This window comes from Carcharodon carcharias, chromosome 26 (genome assembly GCF_017639515.1).
Source record: "Carcharodon carcharias isolate sCarCar2 chromosome 26, sCarCar2.pri, whole genome shotgun sequence".
NCBI lineage: Eukaryota > Metazoa > Chordata > Chondrichthyes > Lamniformes > Lamnidae > Carcharodon > Carcharodon carcharias.
In genome coordinates this window covers 8,657,050-8,676,126 of record NC_054492.1, presented here as the reverse complement: position 1 = coordinate 8,676,126, position 19,077 = coordinate 8,657,050, and the positions used below count along the sequence as shown (strand labels likewise).

Below are 19,077 nucleotides of genomic sequence, written 5' to 3'. Positions count from 1 at the left end.
ATTGGATATATGTTAGAAAAGGGAAAAAACAGAGCTATAAATAAACAATGAGGGACTGGGACTAATTGGATGGTTCTTTCAAAGAGCTGTCACAGGCACAAGAGGCTGAATGGCCTCCTTCTGCACTGTAATATTGTATGTTTTACCTTGAGTCTCTTTTCTCCACCTCTTTGCTCACAGCCTAAATTAAATAGACTGCTTCCAAACACAGTAAGGATGATCATTTACCCAAAGTTCTTACTGGGACAAAGCCGTGAAGGCTCCTGGCCACCAAATTTGATTAACTAAGTGAGTAACTGAGTGCTTTGGCTGTTGTGTAGCTCACTGAGAATGATTCAAGAGGATGAATTCATCAGGCCTACACTCTGAGCGTACAGCCTCAGCCCTGTACAGTGGAGAATGGAGTGTGGAGGTGGAAAATTTTTATTCTGATGAAAGAATAACAAGGTGAAACTTAAACTCTCTCACTTCATAGATGCTACCAGAATATTACCAGCAAATTTTTTTTTCAGATTTCAAGCATTTGCATTACCTTACTCACATATTTAAGAAAGATTTTGTTTGCTTGAAAATCAGGAGTAGTGTAAACCAAAGGCATTGACTTTCCCACCCAATCCTTCAACTCATATTATAACTGAGATACAATCCACGAGAGTGGAGTCTTCACATTATTACTCCATTTTGCTGTCAGTGCTGATAAACCAAATGGTATTGTGTTTTGTTTCCTTCCCAGGTCAAATAATTTCTATCTAGCTATGACCCTGTTCATGCTCTTCTTGTGTATGTTACCAACTGTCTTCGCTATAGCAAGATATCGGCCATCTCCAACTTGTGGGCCATTTAGGTAATGGTCTTTAATACCAAGTCTTCACAAAAAAAAATCATATTTGTCAATGATAGAACAGAAGCCCTGTTTATTGAAGCAGCATCACAGCAATGGTAATCCAGATTTTATTCTTCCTCTTAAACAGTGGTCAAGATAAAATTTATGACATTGTGTCTGAGACGATAGTCAGTGATTTCCCTGTCTGGTTCAACACAGTGCTGAGTTATGTCACCAGCCCTGTGGTGGCTCTTCCTGCCTTGCTGCTACTTTTGTAAGTACAAACACAGCAGTATGTGACTGTATTTACGGTTTTTAGAAGTCATAAGCTTCACTGTATTTATTGTCTTATGTGTACAAGTACAACAGGAGTGACCAAGACATGTTTAAATACAATGTAGCTACTCTATAACCTAGCAAAGAGCTAATCCTTACATTATTACACTGATGTCAATTCATTCAACTTTGGGACGTAGAGAAAAATTTGTATACATTATGTATATTATATATCTGTATATGTATTATGCATATATTATTAAAATGCATTGTATATAATCCTACTAATTGTTGGGCTCCTTCTCCCCTTCTAGTATGCTGATATATTATCTCCAGTCCATTGCACGCTCGCTAAAATTTACCAATAATCAGCTCAGGATTCAGCTCCAAATTGTACGTGTTATATCTGACCTCTAGAAAACTTTGAGATTCTCTCGCACATGGCAATCTCATTAGAACAGAAAAGTCATGTAAATATTTGTGTCCTTTCTATCTGCAGGAAAGAACAGAGGATAAAAAGAAAGTTTTCCAGATGGCAGTTGGTAGGGGAGGTTTCTCATTTCATATCTAACAAATCGTATTATTTCACGCACTACGTTAAACTGAGGAGAAATCACACTGTGTAGAAGTCCTGCTTGTATTTTTCTGTCAAACCTGTTATCAGTATCGGAATGTAATTGTTAGTGCTCCAAGTTGCAATGGGACTTGAACACTTTCCAGTTGAGAGATGACTCTCCAGATATCTCGCTGCTTATTCAGGGGAATGGAGCTCCTGATTATCACACCTCAGGAAAATTAGAGGCCTGCACCATGTGAATGTGAACGTGTCACGCATGACTCCACCATCCTGTGTTCCCTCTCTCATTGGCACGGTAGTTAGGAAAATCAGAAAAACTTTGTAAAGACCCTATCCCACGCCCAGTCTTATTACTGGCAGTCTCAGATCTGCCCAGTTTAAAAATAGGAAGAAAATGAATTACTTCTTAGCCGTTTTATCCCCGTTCTTTGCGAATGTGCCGACATGTGTTGGAGCATCAGCATCAGTCCTAACTTTTGGGCTGGAGGAGGCAGGAAGGTTGATTCAGGAAACTTCTCGACCCAGCAGTCCTGTCTCTTTTGAAAAGACACCTCCAGCAACCACCCGCCCCCCCCACCCGCCCCACCCCACCGCCCCCCCCCCCCCCCCCCCCCCACCCACCCACGCCCGCCATATTTCCATTCTAGAGAGACAAGGGTGAAATGGAATCAGGCCCACCACCTCAGGAGACAGCAGCAGGGGTGGGCAGATATTAAGGCCGGCAAGCTAGAACACCCACCCCCATTATTCTGGGACCTCAGCCCAGTTCTAATGATAAATGTCAGGTCTACTAACCCTCACTCCTGACCCTCCATCTACCCCACATGTCCTCTCCATTCCCCCTCATTTTCCTATGTCACCTCCATGCCCCCATGCCCTTCCATGCCCCCATATTCTCCATGGCCCCCATTCCCCTGCCACCTCCATGCTCCCTCATATTCCCCATGCCACCTTATACCCCCTCATATTCCCCAATGAATTTCCATTTCCCCTCATTTTACCCATATCACTTCCATACCCCCATCTATCCTCCATGCCATCTCCATTCCCCCAAGTATCCTCTATAGCTACTCACCCAGCACCTAAAAAATGGGAAGACCTCAGGAACCATGTCCTTGAATTGGAGATGAAAAAAAATTAAACTTCTAACAATCTAATTGAAGTGTCTAATCTAATCTAATTGAAAGACACTTCAAACGCTTCAAGCTGAAAAAAAACTTCTGTTCATAAAAGTCATTCAAAAATTTAAATCCCCTCAACTGGTTAATCTGTTATAGAAGAAACATCTACTTCACTACCACAAAGACAGATAATCCTTTAATACCCTCTTAGAACTGTTAATCAAACTGTGAACACAGTCCTCTGCTGAAATAAGTGGTTTTGGAGCTTTTGGAACTTAGTCAAGCATTCATAATGAGCTCAGCTATCAAAGCACGTAGATAATTTGAGGACAATTCGAGGTATTGGAAAAGCAAAATATCTCAAAAATTTAAACAAAAGGTTAAGGGAGCCGTTTCATGGTGCCACTGTTCAGTGGCTATGTGAGTGGTATTTTCCACTAACAGGATGCTGCCATCAGTCCAAACATTTCTTCTGCCTGCCTCACAGGCTGCATATCCCAGGGATTGGTTGATCAAATCAAACAGCTGGAGTTACAATGAACACTAACAACATAGGACATAGCCTACTCTTCAAGAAGGGTAAATGCAAAACTAATCTTCGGCAACAATATTTCAGTGAGTGAGTGGTGGATCTATGGAACAGGTTCTAACTAGGGGGACATTGGATGCAGCTCATATTGACTCATTCAATGCCAATTTAATCAAATTTATTTTAGAAAATAGTATTTCGGGTTACAGTATTCGAGTAATTTGAGACATGGCGTGTGGCGACCATGGTGTGTTTGGGGGGAGCTTTGGATTCCAAAGCTTTCCACCACAGGGGTTTTGCCTGGATCTGTTGTAGACCAATGGCTGGAGATTGATTGCCATAATTGGTCAACCACTCCATTATTGTTTTATTAAGCGACTATCAGCACGGTCAGTGAAATCTTGGGGCAGGATTTTTTGGCCCCAGCCACCACCAGCATCTTCCAGTTCTGCTGATAGTTAATGGGCTTTTGGCTGGGCTGCCAATTCTCCCACAGTAGGTCCTACCACATCAGGGCCAGAAAATTCCAGCCTTGGTCTTTTCTTGTCTAGCAGTTTCTATAGAAAAATGCCTTTAGTGGGTGAACAGCAAGAGAAGCAGAAATTCCAGCGAGACAGGATTACACCAAAACCTCCTTTCATTATTCTACCTATCAAATTTTTCAAAGCTTAATTATTAATTATATGTCGACAGAAAATTGTGTACAGCCAATGTCTAGATTTTGGATACCAGCTTCTGGGGGCAGGAGGGCTGCACACCTTCAAACTATTTAATCAGATCAGCTCACAAAACTGCCCTTGTCCTTATCCAGGGCAAAGATTGGAAAAAAAAAATGAATAACATGCGGTGATTTAATTTCCGGAAATTTCCCTTTTTCAGCACGATTCCAACATCAGGAGGATGATGACAAGAAAACTGAGCACGAAAGCGATGTCGCCAGCCAGGAATCCTCGCTTCAGGAATCTTCACCTCGGAGGAACGGAAGTGTAACGAATTTTGACTCCCCGCTCAGTGCAGGGAGTCGCATTCAGAGCATTTCACAACAGGTGGCTCATGCTGTTGATGTTACTCGGGTTCCCAACCTACCTGAAAATCCATCTACAACTGCTGCACAAAAACACAGGCGTGAACACGCCTTCCAGAGGTCAGATCTCCGTTTGATTCCTCTGTCTCTAAATTACTAATTACTCTAAATTGCTACACCGTGATAAAAAAAATCTATGTTCCATAATGTCTTTTATGAAGATTCATTGTAAAGGAGTTTTTGTGGCAACTCCTTGATAAATGAGCTAAGAGTGAATTTCCCAATCATAATCTCACCATTGGGAACTGCATTGATAGGATGTGAAGAGTGGAGAATCAGGGCTGTTACATTATAAAAATAAAAACAGAATTACCTGGAAAAACTCAGCAGGTCTGGCAGCATCGGCGGAGAAGAAAAGAGTTGACATTTCGAGTCCTCATGACCCTTCGACAGAACTTGAGTTCGAGTCAAGTTCTGTCGAAGGGTCATGAGGACTCGAAATGTCAACTCTTTTCTTCCCCGCCGATGCTGCCAGACCTGCTGAGTTTTTCCAGATAATTCTGTTTTTGTTTTTGTTTTGGATTTCCAGCATCCGCAGTTTTTTTGTTTTTATCTCTGTTACATTATAGTCTGTCTCTGATCCCTGTTCCCTTTCTCCATGGCTTCCCCACTGAAAGTGCAGGATTACCCCCTCCAGTCCCGAGACATTTCATAGGAGTAATTAGCAAACAAAATCTGACACCTAGCTACATAGGGGAAATATTAGGGACAGGTGATCAAAAGCTTGATAAGAAGGGTAGGCTTTAGGGAATGTCTTAAAGGAGGAGAGAGGGGTAAAGAAGAGGAGAGGTATAGGGAGGAAATTCCAGACCTTGGGATCTAGACAGCTAAACAATGGAGCAATGAAATGTTTATGCAAGAGGCCCAAATTGAAAAAGTGCAGAGAACTCAGAAGGTTGTATGGTTGGAGGGTACTACAGGGATGAGGAGGAGTAAGACTATGGAGATTCTGAAAACAATTTAGGTCAGCAAGCCCAGAGGTAATGGATGAACAGGACTAGGTGTGAGATAGAGGCGGCAGAGTTTTAAATGAACTCAAGTTTACGTAAGGTGCAAGGTGGAACACCAGCCAGGAATAGCATTGGAATAAAATTGGAATGGTCATGTCTAAAGGTAACAACGGCATGGATGAGGTTTTCAGCAGCAGATGAGCTAAGGCAGGGTAGAGGCAGTTGGTGGAATTAATAATCAACATTAATCACCCTGGAAGTCCAGGACCCAAATCAACCAAATCTACAAAGGGTCAACAAACATAATGAGCAGACATTGGCAGAGGTGGGCTTTCCATGTTTGAAGAAAAGGAGGGTGAAGGGAGCATGATGAAGTCTTCGAATATTAAAATAGCCTAGAATTTTGTCCTATGCATGAACATTAAACCAGGAAAAGCCACTGGATCATGGAGAGGCTGAAGAATCTCATGCTTCCAGTGGGAAACTGCACCCACAGGAAGCCCAAGTTAGAAAATTAAGGCCAAATTGGCCTACTCCTGCCTCCAGCCCTCATTCCCTTCGAGTACAGCGGCACCTTGGAGTTTGCAATTAGGCGCTAGATATCGTTATGCGAAAGGACTATCTTGTGCCTTTTCTTGCAGCGACTGTGATATATGATGCAGACTGCTGCCGGTTTGGTCAGATATTTGGGCCAAGCCTACAATGTCATTGATCATAAAAAATTAACTTTAGCTTTTCCAGCCTACAATGCAAGGTGAGAATGGAGTAAAGCTTCTGCTTTGGGTCCAATCAAGAAATTTCACCCAAAATACACTTGAAATTTCATTGGTTAGGTTACGCATCAGGTTTCTTCAAATTAATTTCCGTAAAGGTAAACGTAAAATGACCCATGAACGAGGATAGTGTAATAGAACATTATTATTATTTTTCCTTCAATTTAAAGGGTATTCCATGAGGTATTTAAGTATATAAAAAGAAAAGTATTAGTGAAGACAAATGTAGGTCCCTTAAGTCTGAAATGGGAGAATATATAATGGAGAACAAGGAAATGGCAGAGCAATTAAACAACTAGTTCTGACTTCATGGAGGAAGACACAAATAGCTTCCCAAGAATGCTAGGAAACCAAGGGTCTAGTGAGAAGGAGGAATTGAAGGAAATTAGTACTACTAAAAAAAAAGTGCTGGAGAAATTAATAGGGCTGAAAGCCAATAAATCCCCAGGACCCGATAATCTATATCCCAGGTTATTAAAGGAGGTAGCCATAGAAATAATGGATGCGTTGGTTGTCATCTTCCAAAATTCTGTAGATTCTGGAACAGTCCTGGCAGATTGGAAGGTGCCAAATGTAACCCCACTATTTAAAAGAAGGAGGGAGCAAAAAAACAGTGAATTACAAACCAGTTAGCCTCATTTCAGTAGTAGAGAAAATGCTGCAGTCTGTTATAAAGGATGTGACAACAGGACACTCAGAAAATATCAATAGGATTAGACAAAGTCAACATGGATTTATGAAAGGGGAAATCATGTTTCACAAACTTACTGGAGCTTTTTGAGGCGTAACTAGCAGAATATGTAAGGGAGAACCAGTGGATGTGGTGTATTTGGATTTTCATAAAGCTTTTGATAAAGTCCCACATAAGAGGCCAATGTGTAAAATTAAAACATATGGGATTGGAGGTAATATTTTAGCAATGGATTGAGAATTGGTTAGCAGACAGGAAACAGGGAGTAAGAATAAATGGGTCTTTTTCGGAGTGGCAGGTGGTGCCTAGCGGGGTACTGCAGGGATCAATGCTTGAGCCACAACTATTCACAATATATATCAATGATTTGGATGAGGGAACCAAATGTAATATTTCCAAATTTGCTGATGACACGAAACTTGGTGGGAGTATAAGCAATGAGGAGGGTGTTAAGAGGCTTCAAGGCAATTTAGACAGGTTGAGTGAGTGGGCAAATACATGGCAGATGCAGTACAACATGGATAAGTGTGAAGTTATCCACTTCAGTAAGAAAAATAGGATGGCAGAGTATTATTTAAATGGTGAAATGTTAATCTGCAAAGGGACCTGAGTGTCCTTGTACACCAATCACTGAAAGCAAACATGCAGGTGCAACAAGCAGTTAAGAAGGCGAATGGTATGTTGGCCTTCATTGCAAGAGGAATTGAGTACTGGAGCAAGGATGTCTTACTGCAGCTGTACAGGGCCTTGATGAGACCACGCCTTGAGTATTGTGTCCAGTTTTGGTCTCCTTACCTAAGAAAGGATAAAGTTGCCATGGAGGGAGTACAGCAAAGGTTCACCAGACTGATTCCTGGGATGGCAGGATTGTTGTATGAGGAGAGATTGGGCCGGCTAGGCCTGTATTCACTGGAGTTTAGAAGAATTAGAAGAGGTCTCATTGAAAGGTATAAAATTCTGACAGGGATGGACAGACTGGATGCAAGGATGATATTTCCTCTGGCTGGGGGGGTCTAGAACAAGAATACAGGGTAGACAATTTCGGATTGACATGAGGAGAAACTTCTTCACTCAGAGAATGGTGAACCTTTGGAATTCTCTACTACAGAAGGCTATAGAGGCCAAGTCACTGAATATATCTGTTAGGAAATAGAGATAGTTTCAGTAAGTTATATTGGTATTTGTGGGTGTTGGGAATGAGTTTTAGCTTTGAAGTTTATGTTTGATTTGTATTTCTGTATTTGTGTGTTAAAGATCAAATGGAGTTTTAGTTTCACTTTAAAAGGCTGCTTGCATTTCTAATGGAAGTAGAAATGGAAAGGAATAGTGCTGTTGCCTAGTAACAGGGGGGCCAGGTAGGCAGGTTCCTCCAACACACAGAACTAATGAAAGAGCAGTTTTAAGTTCAGTTGAAGCCAGGACCAGAGAGACTGGACACTGAGAGAGGGAACTGCATATTTCCCAAAAGAACAAAAGGGTCCCAAGTGAAGAAAAACCCCAAAACACCAGGAGAATGGAAGAGGGGAAAGTCCAAAGGAGACCTTGTAGTTGAAGGAAGGACAGGAAGCTGAGAAAAGATCCTTTTAAGTGAAGTTAAGAGTGAGGGGCAGAGAGAAAGGCTCCAAGATTCACATTTAAAGTGAGAACAGCTTGCAAGAAGCAAGAAGGTTCAAAAAGACAACTGAAGGTCTGTAATTCTTTGCTATGGGCATGTGAAGCAGTGGTGTGTTGGTAAGGCTGAGCCGGTGAGAGAGAGTGCATGGAATTCAGCTTGAATACATGTGGTGAGCCAGGGAAGAGGAACATCAGAAGGAGAGTTTGAAACCCTGGAGGTGAACCCTTGTAGAAGGTGCCTGAGAGAAAACATCAATTTGGGAGAAGATTCCATGATGAGGTCTGGGAGAAGATTCCATGATGAGGTCTTGGAGAATGGAGATTGGAAACCCTCATGTGAAGAACGGAATTCAGTGAGACTGGTTGGCTCAGGATGTGACAAGCATCTGGGGGGAGTTGGAAGAGATCCATAGCACCTGGTTGAGGTAGCATCTGTCACTTGAGGTCAGAGTGTGGTGTGTCTGACCACAGAGTGCCATAGGTTTATGTGGACTGGGTACTTACTGTGTACATTAAAGTATAAGATAGCTTTTGTGACTTGTGTTATCCTTACAAATCTGTATATATCTGTAAAGGTTTAGTAGTGGGTGAAGGGGTATTGTAATATAGCTCATCTTTTCTTGTTGAATAAATGCTTTATTGTTTTGTAAAAAGTTCACCAGATGACTCCTGTGACTCTGTTCAGTAGCTATTCTCCACGTATTTAAACAAACAAAATAAAAGTTAATATCTATCAAACTGGGTTCCAGTGTGGGACAAAAGCAGAAAATGCTGGAAAATCGCAGCAGGTCTACCAGCATCAGTGGAGAGAAAAAAAACCATTAACATTTCAAGTCCACACGAATTCTTCAGAGCTGGGATCAGGCTTGTCCGGGGGATCGGTGGCGGGTGGGGGGTAACCTCAGCTGGGAATCAAAACAATATTTCAGAAGGAAATAGATAGATTTCTGGACTCTAAAGGCGCCAAGGGATATGGGGAAAGCACAGACGTTGAGATAGAGGATCAGCCATGATCATAATGAATGGTGGAGCAGGCTCGAAGGGCCGAATGACCTACTCCTGCTCCTAGTTTCTATGTTTCTATTTAAGAGAGAGAATTAGGTGCAGCTTTATTAGGGGTTGGGTGCAGGAGGGGGTGGGAGTGGTGAGCAGAGCCGGGTTGGGTGCAGGAGGGGGTGGGAGTGGTGAGCAGAGCCGGGTTGGGTGCAGGAGGGGGTGGGAGTGGTGAGCAGAGCCGGGTTGGGTGCAGGAGGGGGTGGGAGTGGTGAGCAGAGCCGGGTTGGGTGCAGGAGGGAGTGGGAGTGGTGAGCAGAGCCGGGTTGGGTGCAGGAGGGGGTGGGAGTGGTGAGCAGAGCCGGGTTGGGTGCAGGAGGGGGTGGGAGTGGTGAGCAGAGCCGGGTTGGGTGCAGGAGGGGGTGGGAGTGGTGAGCAGAGCCGGGTTGGGTGCAGGAGGGGGTGGGAGTGGTGAGCAGAGCCGGGTTGGGTGCAGGAGGGGGTGAGAGTGGTGAGCAGAGCCGGGTTGGGTGCAGGAGGGGGTGGGAGTGGTGAGCAGAGCCGGGTTGGGTGCAGGAGGGGGTGGGAGTGGTGAGCAGAGCCGGGTTGGGTGCAGGAGGGGGTGGGAGTGGTGAGCAGAGCCGGGTTGGGTGCAGGAGGGGGTGGGAGTGGTGAGCAGAGCCGGGTTGGGTGCAGGAGGGGGTGGGAGTGGTGAGCAGAGCCGGGTTGCTGAGGATGGGGGAGAGGGGGGACTCGAATTAAAAGTTAAATAAAGGAAACATTGAAAGCCCTTGCTAAAAGCTTTAAACACTAAAGCCCCTAAAAGCACTATGTAAAAACTGGAATGCAATTAATAGCCCTTAAAAGCACTTGAAAACAACTGTAAGCAATTGAGGACAAAAAACATTAAGTACAACACCTACCAGAACATTGGGCCAATGCTGAACCTCGAGGGTCATGCCTTCCTCCAATGGTCTCAAGAAGGGCGTGTTTTTGCCACACATGCACCTCACCACTGGCCTTGTGAATCCCTTCAATGGTTCATGCTGCAGCCGGGAGAGAACGTTCCAGCTGCTCCAGCATAAACAGGTAAGGTGTCGATGAGATAAAAGCAAAATACTGAGGATGCTGGAAATCTGAAATAAAAACAGGAAATGCTGGGAAAACTCAACAGGAAATGCTGGGAAAACTTAAGCCATACGGACTGGAAACGTTAACTCTGTTTCTCCCTCCACAGATGCTGCCAGACCTGCTGAGTTTTTCCAACAGTTTCTGTTTTTATTTTATACTAACATTTTGATGAGGTTTCACTTACTCTACGAAGGACTTGGAAGTAGTTTAAGAAAAACTAAATACTATTTATTTACAATATTTACAAAAACCACAAGGTAAGTACCTTGTTCTCTGGACACAAACCGTTCTGTGTCTTGCTCTCTTGGAGCCTTCTGGTCATCTGACCCTGATGTCATGCTTACTTCGTCGTTAATATCATTGTCTGATTAACATAACCATTAACCTTTCACTCTACAGGTAAAGGTACACTTTGAACACAGTCAGCAGCTGATATCTCTGCCTCTGCGCTGGCCAAAAGATCTGGGCCATTCCTTTTCCTCAAAGGAGCTTTGATGCCTTCTCATATGTGGAGGTTCATTTTCTTCAAAACTAGCTTCATTCTTTTTTATTTGTGTAAACATGAACTGAGTAGATTTAAGCATAGCTGACATTGTACTTTGCAAATAAAATAGGGAGTTCTAATGATAATGGACCCTGAACTTCCGTTCCCGGGGTGGGGGTTGGTGGTGGGGTGTTGTACCACATAGGTGCCCCAGACAATGTGCTGGTTGACCCCCTGGAAATCCCCACCAAGAACTGCATGAGAAGTTTCAACTTCGGTTGGGCAATTACCCTGCATCTGGGATCTGGATTTAAATCGGAGACTTCAGATGGTTCACTCTCATAGCAGAACAGTTACCCAAGAAACATTAGAAGGATTAAAATTATTTCTAACTCTCAGGTAACCATAGTACTGACTCCTCAACCACACCCCGACTGAACTCCTGAGTCCCCGTCTACCCCCGCACTTCCCTGATTACCCTCCCAGCTCCCTGACTATCCTCCCATCCCCTGATCACAACCCCCACCCTGTGACTACCCTCCACCATCCTGACCCTCCGCATCACCCCTACTACCCTCCTGACCCCTTTGACTATCCTAATGACCCTCCCCCGCCAATTGCGCTTCCAGCCACAACTACTGTCCCGACCCCACCCCCAACAACCACCCTAACACCAATTATCCACCCATTTATCTTGTGCAGCTCCAGATTAAGGTAAGTAAAAAGGAGCGGAGTGGCAATCTGACTGTGATTGCCAATCCTCAGGAGTTCTGGACCATAGGCTTTACTTAATTTAAAGATTCACAATGAGATCAAAATGTTTTGCATGTTATTGTAATGTATGAGTGTGATATCCAATATAGGTGGTCAGCCTGTTTGTGTGTGGGTATGTGCCTGGCTGTGATCTGCAATTTTGAAAGCACTTTTCAGTTTGAGATGCAGATAAATCTTTCTTTAATAAGGCTGTAATAGGAGAGTGAGCAGGTACTGTCCATTACTGAGCATCTACCATTCAAGGGGCAGTGAGGCGAATGATATTAGTAATCATACAATAGATCATTGTCAGTTAGGTTCACGTGAGAGTAAATTATTCAGCTCCCCATTCTGGCAAATCATGTTTTGTGCTTTTTTCTTTAACAATTGGAGTGTGAAATGGGCTTTGAACATTCCGATACAAGAAAATGGTTATAAATCCTTCACTTCTGAGTGTTGCACTCATAAATATTTAGGCTTTCATACTGCAATAAAAGTGATTGATTGTTGTGTGTGCCTACAGTTTAAATTATGCCAAGCCCTTGTGCCATTGCACTTGGGGACTAATTCCTTATTTTTATGTGTCATAAGGTCTATACTTAAGATTACCTGTCAGCTCTTTCGAAACTTAATGTCCTTTAGGGATGGAAATTTTATTGTTTTTTTATTCAGCCACGTGATGTTGATATTGCTGGCTGGGCCAGCATTTATTGCCCATCCCTAATCACCCTTGAGAAGGTGTTGGTGAGCTGCCTTTTTGAACCACAGCTGTCCATGTGGTGTAGGTACACCCACAGTGCTGTTAGGGAGAGAGTTCCAGGATTTTGACCCAGTGGCAGTGAAGGAACGGCAATATATTTCCAAGTCAGGATGGTGTGTGACAAGGAAGGGAACTTCCAGGTGGTAATATTCCCATATATCAGCTGCCCTTGTCCTTCTAGATGGTAGCAATTGTGGGTTTGGAAGATGCTGTCTAAGGAGGCTTAGTGAGTTGCTGCAGTGCATCTTGTAGATGGTGCACACTGCTGCTGCTGTGCATTGGTGGAGGGAGTGAATTTTGTGGATGGCGTGCCAATCAAGTGGGCTGCTTTGCCCTGGATGGTGTTGAGCTTCTTTAGTGTTGTTGGAGCTGCATTCATCCAGGCAAGGGGAAAGTATTCCATCACACTCCTGACTTGTGCCTTGTCGATGGTGGACAGGCTTTGAGGAGTCAGGAGGTGGGTTACTCGTCACACAATTCCTAGCCTTTGACCTGCTCTTGTAGCCATGGTATTCAAATGGCTAGTCCAGTTCAGTTTCTGTTCAATGGTAACCTCCAGGATGTTAATGTTGATAGTGGGGAATTCAGTGATGGTAATGCCATTGAATGTCAAGGGACAATTCTCTCTTGTTGGAGATCGTCATTGCCTGGCACTTGTATGGCACGAATGTTACTTGCCACATGTCAGCCCAAGCCTCGATATTGCCCAGATCTTGTTGCATTTGGACATGGACTGCTTCAGTATCTGATGAGTCGCGAATGGTGCTAATCTTTGTGCAATCATCAGCGAATATCCCCACTTCTGACGTTATGATGGAAGGAAGGTCATTGATGAAGCAGCTGAACATGGTTGAACCTAGAACACTACCCTGAGGAACTCCTGCCAGTGATGTCCTGGAACTGAGACAATTAACCTCCAATAACCACAGCCATCTTCCTTTGTGCTAGGTATGACTCCAACCAATGAGAGTTTTCCCCCTGATTCCCATTGACTCCAGTTTTGTTGGGCTTCCTGATACCATACTCAGTCAATTGCTGCCTTGATATGAAGGGCAGTCACCCTCACCTCACCTTGGGAATTCAGCTCTTATGTCCATGTTTAAACCATGGCTGTAATGAGATCAGGAGCTGAGTGACCCTGGTGGATCCCAAACTTAGCGTCAGTGAACAGGTTAATGCTATTCAAGTGCTGCTTGATAGCACAGTTGATCACCCCTTCCATCACTTTTACTGATGATTGAGAGTAGGCTGATGAGGCGGTAATTGGTCAGGTTGGATTTGTCCTGCTTTTTGTGAAATCTGCCATCCTTACTTGCTCTGGCCTCCATGTGACTCCAGACCCACAGCAATGGGGTTGACTCTTAACCTCTCTCTGAAATGGCCTAACAAGTCACTCAGTTCAAGTGCAATTAGGGATGGACAACAAATGTAGCAAAGCCCACATCCCATGAAAGAATAAAGGAAAAAAATGAGCTGCTGGCCACCTTGGGTGAGTTTTCTTCGTTGGCATATAAATTATGTAGGAAACATGGAGCTGTAGTGTGATTCACTTAAGGAAATAAATAATTTATGAAGTTATAAGCAACAGCATAAAATTTCTTTCAGTTTCACATGCAGTTCACATTACTGAATAATTTCTATAAAGTTGCAGTGCTGTAGATGCTTTATAGGGTGGTAGAAGTTACTAGGCAACTATTTTATTTTAATATCTTGCTGTCCAAGCTTTTGGTGAATAGCACACAATGGTGAATTGAGCCTGTGTTTAGTAAATGATATTCCAGACATTACTTTTCATTCAACCTCATCATTGTGAAGAAACAATCGAGGTGAATTTCACCTTGGGTAGTAGTTCAGAACAATTGACAGCAAATCAGCCACCCATTTTACATTCCGTCCCTAATCTCCTTATTAATGGGCTTCAAAACAACCAAATGCCAGTTTTATGCTATTGCCCAAAGTGAATGTCAGTCCCTCTGGCACTGATTCTCACCTTTATTGCCTGGACACTAATCTGGAAGAGAGATCGCCTATTCATTATAGAACCCAACCAGTAGTCATTCTCTTGATTTTGGGATGAGCAGTGGGGATGCAATCTGCTCCACGAGTTTACTGCTCAGGTTGTAAAGGTGAAAGTGAAAATGAACCCCATTGCTACCTCAATACAACAGCATAACCATAGCCCTATGCATGTTGATCAGTAAGTACATGGCGAGCGGAGCACTATGACTCCCATATAGTCCTGTCTTTTAACAAGCAGACTGCACTGAGATATGACTGACTTGGTGAGCTAAGTCATCAGCGTGACGTGGTCATACCCCAATATAGTCAGGCCTCCTTGCAATTGAGATCAGCAATGGGAACCCATTCCTTTCCAGCATCTTCAGGGCTTTCATGTTCCTCTTGGAGTTTGTTTCCAATCCAGTGACGTAGTCCTTTACTTTGTTGAGAGTGCCTTTTAGTTTGGGTGTAGCTTTGTGTTATTAGTTTTTGGTGTAAATGATGAAGAGAAATGCAAAGATAAGCAATTAGTCCTGAACTGACTGTGGCTGCCAACAAATCCATCTGACGCATCACATCCTGCACCTGGTGCTCAGGTCCCCAATCACCTTCATTAAATGGAAAGCTCAAGTTTAAACATCCCTTTCCAACTACAGGTTAAACACTCATCGCCTTCAAGTTAAATTCCCTGTGAATCAAGAAACGCAAATTGCAATAAAAATGATTTCTCAGGCTGCTGTCGACCATGACTTGAAACTGATTTTACAAACAAAACTTATACTATGTACCCTGTACTCATTGCAATTTGCTGGAGAAATGATTCTGCTTTCATTGGCAAGTTCTGCTGTAGTTTCGGTCATATGCTCTTTTTGTGCTACTGCCAAGTGACTGCTGTAAAATAAACTCTGTTTACAGTTTGGGTAAAATAGACTCTGTTTGGTATAAATCCTGTCCTGCCTCCAATTCATTAGCTGACACTATGGTGTCAATGCTCACTCCGTAATTTTTACTCTAAAGATGGCAGCTCATTCCCCTCGTGGATACAGGAATTTTATTCAGGGCTCAGGTCAGGAAGAACAACTCAGAAAAATGGGACTTAATAATACGCTTTTTTAAAAAATGTAGATGCAGGAAACATTTCTATTTGTGATGTCTAGCTGGCTGTGAGTTTATGACTGACTGAATCTTTATCTTGACTCTCCAACTAGGAATCCAGGTGGCTTACAGGGAGCCACAAGTGGGCATTATAGAGGGAAACTGTCCTCCAGCCGGGTAACCAAATTACCTGAAGATATTCATCCCGATGCCCCATTTAGGAAATGCGTCAGACCACTGCACTATTCACCCTCAGAAGGGACTCCGCAGATGATTCTGGGCCGCAGAGTGCACACGGCACGTTACATACTAGTCAATGAGCGTGAGCCAAGGAAAAGATTAATGCGCTCGGCTGCACGAATCCCAAAGCACTATAAGGTGGATGAGCCCAGGGGGGTGGTGGAAATGTTGCCAAGAAATATGAAAAGGTACACAGTTCACGGAGCACAAAGAACAAACCCTCAACTACACTTCAGCGGAGAGGAGGAGGATGAGGAGGAGCTAGAGCAAGGTACGTTTAGCAGGTCACCTCGCCCCCACTCGCTGTCTGATCTCCACCAACCAACTCGCTTCTACATCGGGGACAGCAAGGACAGTCGAATATTGATCGGGAAGGACCTGACCCAGATTCGGTATGAGTATGAGGACTCTGAGCCACTGCGGGACCATGCGGGCCCTGGGTCATCGCAAGCTCAGCGGTTAGGCAAAGGTCCGGTACCGACCAACCAAAGTGTAGGGGCTCATGTCAAATGGAAAACAAAACAGAAAGCAGACCAGTCATTGACCGAGTCGGACTCCATTTCGGTAGCATCGAGCAGTGATCAGCAGAACAGCAGCACCGACCAGTACATCCAGGTCATTCATAGTAAGGACAAATACTTGAAATCGTCCAGTGAGAAACTGAGTAGAACCAAGTCAAGAGTGAGCATTGAACTAAATGTGGCAGAGGCAAATGATCTGATATGTTCAAATGTCTAGACCCTTCCCTTTGTGCACACAACAGGACAACCAGCATCGAGCAAGCCACCACATTGAGTAGTTGAGGTGAATAGCGCAGCATTTAAGGGGAAGTTAGATAAGTACGTAAGGAAGAAAGGAATAGAAGGATATGCTGATAGGGTTAGGGTTGGGAGGAGACTTGTATGGAGCGTAAACACTGGCATAGACCTGATGGACTGATTGGTCCATTTCTGTGCAGAAAATTCTGTGTAAATCTATGTAGTATAGAAGATCCGTGATTGAATTCAGAATAGTGTTCCTGTAATATTTTTTTAAATTGAGTATGCTATCCTAGTCCATCACTTCTAATTTAAGGAGTGTTTTCAAAACTGAGATTGATTGCTTTTTGTTGGGCAAGGTTATGAAGGGATCTGGATCAAAGGCAGGTTAAAGGAGTTAAAATATAGATCAGCCAAGATCTAATTAAATGGTGGAACAGGCCCGAGGGGCAGAATGGCCTCCTCCTGCTGCAGTGTTAAATTTGCTGCGACCTTCTCAAAATTGGGAGATGCTGCTCATTGTTTAACTAACTAGGACCATCAAAACCATGAACCAGCTTCAGCTTCAGACACATCACAGGGAAAGGGGTAGGAACTGTGGGGCACAGCTTATATCTGCTGAGTTAGTATAGATTAATCCCTGGGAATCAGCAAGTGTCCATGACTTTTAAAGGAACTGTCATTCCTTAGTTAACAAAATAAAACTGACCCTCGTGTTAATCACTGCTTTTTAATTGAGGAGCCTCCGCATTGTGGCCAGTCGCAAGATTCTGTGCTGGGTGTACTCATTTAGAAAATTTGGCCCTAATAGCCCCTTAACAGCAACAACTTGCATTTATATATCACCCTTAATTTAGTAAAACATCCCAAGGTGCTTCACAAGAGCAATTGTGAAACAGAATTTGACACCAGAGCCACAAAGTGATCAGCCATGATCTAATTGAATGGCGGAGCAGGCTCGAGGGGCTGAATGGCCTACTCTTCCTAATTCGTATGTTCCCATGATACTAAGACAGGTGTCCACAAGAGGTAGGTTTTAAAGGAGGAAGCAGGGATTGACAGTTTTATGGAGGGAATTCCAGAATTAGGCCCCCATCAGCGGTGAAAGGAGGTAAATTCCAACTTAACTGAGGCTCGTGTATATTATTTTTATTTTGTTTATTTTAAATTCAAATGCAAACTTGGCCACAAATAAAACAAAAACTGATTTTACAGAATGTCTATTGAAAAGTGAGCGAAAATGTACCGTTAAACTATTCAATCTTTCTACCTTCACATCAACTGTTTCTGTAACTCACGCAGTATGTATTCACAAATCACTGACTTGACTGCATGTTTGAAGCCTTAGGACTCATATTTTGTGTTGCTAGTAGAACTAAGACCCTGAAGTATTGTTCAGATATAAATATTGATTAAAAAGGATTCCTTAAAAACTGAGCATGTCATCTTCTGTTTCTTGAACAATACCAGGGTGGGGGGTGGGACTGCTGGCTGACTCCGCCCCATAAAGTGAGAAGCTAATTTGCATATTTAGGTGGCACCTGCAGTACATAGTGCGTGATACACTGGGAGAGTGCTGGGAGCTGGATTCCCAGGAAATCTGGTGCTGTCACTTGGGTAGGTGAGAATGGGCAGCTCGACACACAAATAGAGCATCAGAGACCAGTCAAGAGGAGGGGTTACGACAAAACTCAGCCTTGTTTTGAAGCGTGTCTGCCTCAGAGTCAGATGGTTGTAGGTTCAAATCCCAAAGTAGAGACTTAAGCAGAAAAGCTAGGCTGGCACTACCGGTGCAGTATTGAGGGAATGCTGCGCTGCAGGAGATGCTGTGTGCCACAATCCCGTCGGGGAACCGTAAACCAAAGTAACCACGTTTACCACATGAGCACTTCTTTTTAAAGAAAATCTGTTCATGTTTTTATTAACTTCTAACAATTTTTCATCGATTTAACAGTGAATTAGACACATATTCGCAAACTTTCCCACGTTGCCATAGTAACATGTCCCTCATTTGATATGCCCAGTTTGTTCAAATTGAACAAGCCTCATTAGGAAGGTTGAGGCAGAGAGCTGAGGAATTTTTTTGCCTCACCCGGAAGATTGCATTACTAGGAAGAGTTGGGGAGCATGGTGCTCAGGTGTAACAAGACTATGTTAGAGGAATTTATAATTAGATGTTCTATCTATTCCTCAAGTCAATAAGGTTCTTGTAGCCTGCATTTGTAGATTTATTGAATGTAGAGTAGGTATAATTAGCATACTATTAAGAAAGAGTGCTTACAACCACATGAGGTCATGGCAAGGTTAGAGGCTCATTCTGAGCTCTGTATCTTAAGCCTCTGAATCCAAGTATTCATTAAAGTCTGCCACCTTGAATACATTTCTCTTCCCAACAAAAAGTTAAGATATAATTCCATATAAGAATTG

At 43.4% G+C, this 19,077-nt stretch overlaps 1 protein-coding gene across 6 annotated transcripts in view; it reads left to right on the top strand.

Moving 5' to 3' along the window:
- Positions 1-18,083, top strand: part of LOC121269987 (transmembrane channel-like protein 3) — an 86,898-nt gene extending 68,815 nt beyond the window's left edge. For 4 of the 6 annotated variants that reach the window (XM_041175207.1, XM_041175205.1, XM_041175209.1 and 1 more), the window contains 6 exons: positions 734-844; positions 972-1,097; positions 1,414-1,492; positions 1,599-1,641; positions 4,206-4,470; positions 15,766-18,083. In XM_041175207.1, the coding sequence (XP_041031141.1) occupies positions 734-844; positions 972-1,097; positions 1,414-1,492; positions 1,599-1,641; positions 4,206-4,470; positions 15,766-16,630 (1,489 nt within the window). In that variant the 3' untranslated portion in view covers positions 16,631-18,083. The remainder of the gene's footprint in view (positions 1-733; positions 845-971; positions 1,098-1,413; positions 1,493-1,598; positions 1,642-4,205; positions 4,471-15,765) is intronic. The other 2 variants (XM_041175206.1, XM_041175208.1) reach the window with 2 other exon arrangements.
- The last annotated feature ends 994 nt before the right edge of the window (positions 18,084-19,077 follow it).